Genomic DNA, 6,055 nt, shown 5'->3' with positions numbered 1-6,055 from the left:
CAAACAAACTACCCAATTCGTAGATACTTTGGGTCTAGACCGCTTCTAAAGTCTTGAGAAACTCAAGTTTACTGCTCAAGATATTGGAGGCGCGCTGGTAAGCATGATAACAATGAGTTCGGCTTGGCCAAGTATAGATCCCACGCACACAGTTTCATACCACGGAATAATGCTTATTGTGACGACCAACGTCTGTTACCATCGATTATCAAGGGGAAAAGCGAACCAGATGCGGTTACGAACCAGAATTGTTCTATTTACCACTGTTGCATTCAATAGTGCAATACTAGTCCAGTTCTTCTGCACGATTTAAGGGCCGAAAACGACAGTTACTCTAAGTAAGAACTTCGCGTCTCGACTTGCTGAAGTTCAAAACATCAGGGAAGCAGCTGGAAACATGCCCCTCGCTGACTATATACCACAAACCTGTCTACTTCTGATAACAAGTTTGGGGGAAGCCGGCCCAGCATTCTTGGTTCTTGTAGGACCTTCACCTTGCGTACGCATAGTCGGATATCCAAAGCGCACTGCACTGACTTCATGACGAACTGTAAAGTAGTTTGACCGTCAGGATAACTTGTATTAGGTGTTGCCCGGTGGGATTGTAGCTAAGTTCTCCAATACGTTGTCTTATGAGCGACGGCGATGATGTGTAGCTCATTAGGGACCGACTGAGAAGAATTCGTCACTCTACTAAACTGAACAGAAGCTAGGTTCCAGACGTAAAGCCTCAGTTTGAATACTCGATATGCACAGTCTCATCTTGGCCCTTATTCGGGTGTGATGATTCAGGTACAATATAGACCACGACGCCCATTTCATGGCCAGGGTAAGTCAATCATCAGACTCTGAAACGATCGATATCACCATTAGGGCAGAATATGGCCAGAGTCACCCAGCAACTTTATGATGATTCACGTATCGGTTATATTTGAAGGTACCTGGCCGGACCCAGGACCAAGAATTCGTTTCGGTAGGACGATATGAAAGGAACAAACAGTATTGGGAATTTGACAACCCTGACTTCATTCTTTGCCCAACGGGCAGCATGAATACAAGTTATTTCTATATTGTAGCAAAAGTGAACAGTTCTGGAGAACTTGCTTGTCACCTAACTAAATAGAGATAACTCTAAATGGCTCATGGGGCAGCTTCCTGTCTAACCCGTGATAACGACGACCAGGGTGCTGGCAGAGACAATGGCGGGTTCATTTAACCTTAAAAGTCGCTGGATAATAACCTAGATCGACTGTAGTTTGTCTCTGAAGCACTTGCTGTTAGGGCACGTCTGTCGCATAAGTCATGGTCTTCACGGAAGTGATATCGAGAACGAAAGCTTTAGTGAACAAACCCACCCGTCGCCAGACAGAAAAAGTTTATAAGAGCGGATCTAGAGAGCATCACCTGTGTCGATGGCTACTCTCTCCATCAACGCAGGTCAGTCCATGCCGCTGTCAACGCTGTCCAAGAGATCTTGCTGCAATAACATTTACCGACCTTGAAAAGTTTCGCATTCCGCTCATGAACGTAATTGATTCCCACTTTGGAACACACCTAAGCTGCGTAACTGTAGCAGAACGGATATGCGGAACTGAAATTGATCAGATAAAATTTTTCCTGCATGGGCCGATCTCGCTTAGGGGGGTGAATATAGCAACGACTCGGCCTTAGTTCTGGATTTGGGATTCGCTCATCTTATCTGATGATCAGATTAGATACACCGACCTAAAAAAGCCACTAGAAAAACCTGGATGGAACTGAGCTGGGCGTAACGAACCATGTCGAAAAAGGAGCTTCGTAACAATGGAACAGCTTCCTTCTGTAGGGTTCAGTATCATGCTGAAACGGGGTTTTAGAGTCTTTGCTGGATGAGGCTGCGTTTGGCGAGAGCTAGAGAAAGCATCTTGGACCGCTCAACTGCCTGGCCATGACATCTTCATTTGACAGAGACAGAAGCAGAGTGATGCTGATGGCGATACCTAGCGCCGCCTCCCTCACTCGTCACCACAATAATTGCCGCATTAGCTTGACCCTGGCAAGTTCCCACATCGTTGGGCCCTTGATGGATGCAATCATTCCATAATTGGCTTCGATTCCATCCTAAAAACATGGGCCTGAACGGAGCACGGCACTGATGGTGGGGCAAATCATCATGACGGGTTAACACGGATGCGCAAGCGTTGATAGCGTCGGTTTGAGCTTGCACGCACATATTATCGCAAGGGAATACCCTTGATCGCCGTCAAATGTGGTTCTTCTAAGCCTCGATTTCTCGAGACCTACTGAGACCATTTCCTCGAAGAATTCTGGCAAGAAGAGATTGTGCTGATCCCAACTCATCCAGCTCTCATCATGGCGACCGAAATCACGAACGTACCCTCCGCACCGTCGCGGCAACAACAAAAGCTATCCGTGCTTGAAGGCCCTGTCGACCCTCCGTTAGTTGACTTCACATTGGGTGAGCTGCTTGAGCTTCAGACTTACCAGCATGGCAACCAAGAGTGTCTTGTCATCCCATGGACCGGTGCCCGCTGGACGTACAATGAGCTGAACCAGCAGAGTTCTTCTTTGGCACAGTCTTTGCTGGACATGGGCATTGGAGTTGGTGACCGCGTCGCAATTATGGCCGGAAACTGTGAGCAGTACGCAGCTGTCTTCTTTGCCGTAGCCAAAATCGGCGCCATTCTTGTCATCCTCAACAACACCTATACCCCGACGGAAGCCATGTATGGCCTGAAGTTTTCTGATAGTAAAATCTTCTTCACAACACCAAGAATCGGCCGACTCGACCAAACGCAACTGCTACAACAACTCGAGAACAAGAAGACGGCTCCCAAGGTGGTGATGCTTCGAGGAGATGAAACTGGCAAATATGAGACCTATGATAGTTTGGTTACTGCTGGTCGTCGACGAAATCACCAGCGTCTGTATCAAGCCATGACAAAAGTGCTGCCACATCAAGTGGTCAATCTCCAATTCACAAGTGGAACAACCGGGCTTCCCAAGGCTGCTATGCTCACACACCAGTAAGTAGGCTCACAATAAGCCAGCTTAGATGCGATAAGCTTGAGAACATGAACTAATGGTCGAGCAGTAATCTGGTTAACAACTCACGATTTATTGGCGATCGTATGCGGCTTGGACCTGCTGACGTATTGTGCTGTCCTCCGCCCTTGTTCCACTGCTTCGGTCTGGTGCTTGGCCTCCTTGCTGTTGTTACTCATGGCGGCAAGATTGTGTACCCAGCTGAAGTATTTGATATTCAAGCGACACTCCAAGCCATCTCTGATGAGCAATGTACCGCTGTCCATGGCGTTCCCGCCATGTTTGATTCCCTCTTCCAAGCCAAATGGCCCGAAAATTTCAACTGCGACAACCTGCGCACCGGAATCATTGCTGGTGCACCAGTGCCGCGATATCTGATGGAGCTTCTTGTCAATCGTTTCGGAATGACTGAATTTACCAGCAGTTACGGTCTCACTGAGGCATCGCCAACTTGCTTTAACGCATTCACCGACGATTCCATCGATACTCGTCTTACAACTGTTGGTACGCTGATGCCTCATGCGAAGGCCAAGATTGTTGATCGCGATGGGAATATTGTTCCCGTTGGTGAGCGTGGAGAGCTTTGCGTTGGCGGTTATCAGCTACAGGCCGGATACTGGAACAACTCAGAGAAGACCAATGAAACCATGGCTAGGGATGCTTCAGGTGTTCTTTGGCTTCATACTGGTGATGAAGCTGTATTCGATGAGAATGGGTATTGCTCGATTACTGGCCGCTTCAAGGATATCATTATTAGAGGTGAGTGAAGAATCCCGCCAACAAGAGATACTTAGCTAACCCCGTGTCAACAGGTGGAGAGAACATCTATCCGCTCGAGATCGAGGAGCGCCTGATGGACCATCCTGCAATTACTCGTGCTATTGTGGTTGGTCTCAAGAACAAGCACTATGGCGAGGTCGTGGGTGCCTTTGTTGAGCTAGCCGACGGTCATCAGAAGCCTGAATTCGAGGAACTTAAGGACTGGTGTCGCAAGAGACTCGGCGGTCACAAGTCACCAGCCCACGTCTTCTGGTTGGGCCATGATGATGTGCCAGCGACAGTTCCTCTGACAGGAAGTGGTAAAGTGCGTAAATTCGAGATGGCGAAGTTGGGTGATGATCTTTTGCGAAAGCAGGAAAACGTATCGAAGCTGTAAGGAGGTCTTGTTTCAGTCAACTTGACTTGGCTTCTGTGAGTAAATATTTGGGGAGCGTAATGGTGTTTGGTACATAAATTTTGACAATAAAAGCGCAAGATTGAATTGAATTTAATATACAAGCTGTATATGAGAATTGACAGAATGAAGATCGTCGTTGGGCCCTTACTGAGGGAAAGATGCGGGCAGGGCAGCCTTGGCAAAATTAACGTCACAGGTGAGACAAAGCAGGTGCGACCGTTAGTTACAAAGGTAGGTAGTACTTTCCATGTTATGTATAATGCATGCTCTAACTTTTCAATTATATTTCTATCGACTATTCTTTAATTATATCCAACAACAACCCCAGTCACAAAAATGAACGCTCCTCCTACAACTTAGGTACAAGACCCAACTTCGTACCAGCGACGACCTTCTCATTGTCTGCAAGTGGACACAGCTGGAAGAAACGTTCACGAGAAGATCGGACAAAAGCGCTTCGCTGGTGCGGCAAGTCGACCAGCTTGTCCAACCCAGAGCCATGAACAAAGTCATACATGACAATGGTCGTGTTTGTTTCCTGAGTCTCGCCCACCACAAACATGGTGCGAGGATCGTCCAGGTACAGGTAGTGCATCAAACTGCTCCACCATGCAGACACACGATGGGGTCCACGGAAGCGTACATCACCCACAAGTGAATGACGGCCGCGGTCAAAGTCACCAGCGTTGAAATAACCACCGAGGCGGTCCTCCTATTAACAGAAAGGGTCAGAAAGTCGTCAAGAAAAACGGAGTATGAGAATAAACATACCTTGGCCCAGTAGACCTCAAAATATGCAAAAGAGGTGTCGTTCCACTTTGCAAGCAGAGCAATTACGTGAGGGTCATCATGCACCTTGTGCAGATATTCCTGGTGCTGCTTCAGAGTACCAGTGAGATTCCAGCCTTGAGACACACGAGGATCGTTTTGCCATTCGTGAAAGAGGCGCACATGTTCGGCATCAGTATAGTCCAGAGAGACCATGGAAAATGTTTCGTTGAGATGGGGAATCCATCGGCTGTAAACCGTCGCTCCAGGCGCAGGCTTAACTGGCCTGACTGGATGCCACGACTGTTGAACCCGCTCAGGATCATCAGGGTCGCCCGCAACTGTGATGGTTGTTGTGTTGTGCAGAGGTGTCAAAGGGTATGATCCAAGAGGATTTGATGCTGGCAGAGATGCAGGTGATTCGGCAGGGCACCAAACGGGTCGGGGACCAAAGGGTGACCCAGCACCTTGCCAGAAAGTGCTTCGCAGTAGAAGAACAAGACTCTCGTCTGTTTTGTCCGAGGCCTGGCGCTTCTCTCGACCCTTGAGAGGGTGGTCAATTGCAAGCAAGACTGCTGTGAGCTGTTGACCTAGAACACTGGCATTGACACCACGAAGCTCTAGTCGATATGACTCTACGTTTGTTCTTACGGTGAAGAGTGCGTATGCCAACAGCCAGACCTGCGCCAAAGTTGGCGCCTCAGCTTCATTCCAGTAAACAGTGACGCAAGGTGAGCGACGAGCGCGAGCCCAAGGGCTATTGTTGGATTGAGAAGGAAGTTGGCTCGATTTAAGATCGATTGGGTCTGAGAAGACGAGACTGGGGTGTTGGGGGTTGAACGGCAAAGCCTTTGCAGATACAGAAGCTTTTTCAACAAGCTTGTAGACAGCCGTGTTCACACCTAATGGTGTTGAGGCTGCTTCGATTGTGTACGCGGTTTGGTATGGATGAGGAAGCTTGACGATAATCTCGCCAGCTTTGAGATTAGAGAATGTTCCTGATGGGGTCGACATTTTGTTATCGAATCTGGGGTATAAAGAATCTTGGGTCAGTAGAGACACAGG

At 48.2% G+C, this 6,055-nt stretch overlaps 2 protein-coding genes across 2 annotated transcripts; one reads left to right on the top strand and one right to left on the bottom strand.

The window, feature by feature from the left end:
* Positions 1–2,352: 2,352 nt before the first annotated feature.
* On the top strand, positions 2,353–4,201 carry FGSG_04333 (uncharacterized protein; the record flags this gene model as incomplete). Its single annotated transcript, XM_011322978.1, has 3 exons — positions 2,353–3,026; positions 3,095–3,804; positions 3,858–4,201. 3 exons carry the CDS (start codon positions 2,353–2,355, stop codon positions 4,199–4,201), a joined length of 1,728 nt encoding a protein of 575 aa, XP_011321280.1.
* Positions 4,202–4,481: 280 nt separating this feature from the next.
* FGSG_04334 (uncharacterized protein) lies at positions 4,482–6,055 on the bottom strand. Its single transcript, XM_011322977.1, has 2 exons — positions 4,994–6,055; positions 4,482–4,934 (listed from the first exon to the last, which is right to left on the bottom strand). Exons 1-2 carry the CDS (start codon positions 6,002–6,004, stop codon positions 4,572–4,574), a joined length of 1,374 nt encoding a protein of 457 aa, XP_011321279.1. The 5' UTR covers positions 6,005–6,055; the 3' UTR covers positions 4,482–4,571.

This window comes from Fusarium graminearum, chromosome 2 (genome assembly GCF_000240135.3).
Source record: "Fusarium graminearum PH-1 chromosome 2, whole genome shotgun sequence".
Classification (NCBI taxonomy): Eukaryota; Fungi; Ascomycota; class Sordariomycetes; order Hypocreales; family Nectriaceae; genus Fusarium; species Fusarium graminearum.
Note: the sequence above shows the minus strand (reverse complement) of the source record. Positions and strands in the feature narration are given on the sequence as shown.

Excerpts from the sequence above, each read along its gene's own strand:
- FGSG_04334 (XM_011322977.1), bottom strand. The coding sequence starts at position 6,004 with ATGTCGACCCCATCAGGAACATTCTCTAATCTCAAAGCTGGCGAGATT. Across the intron at positions 4,935-4,993 it reads TTGAGGTCTACTGGGCCAAG|GAGGACCGCCTCGGTGGTTA; the intron begins GTATGTTTATTC and ends TTCTGTTAATAG.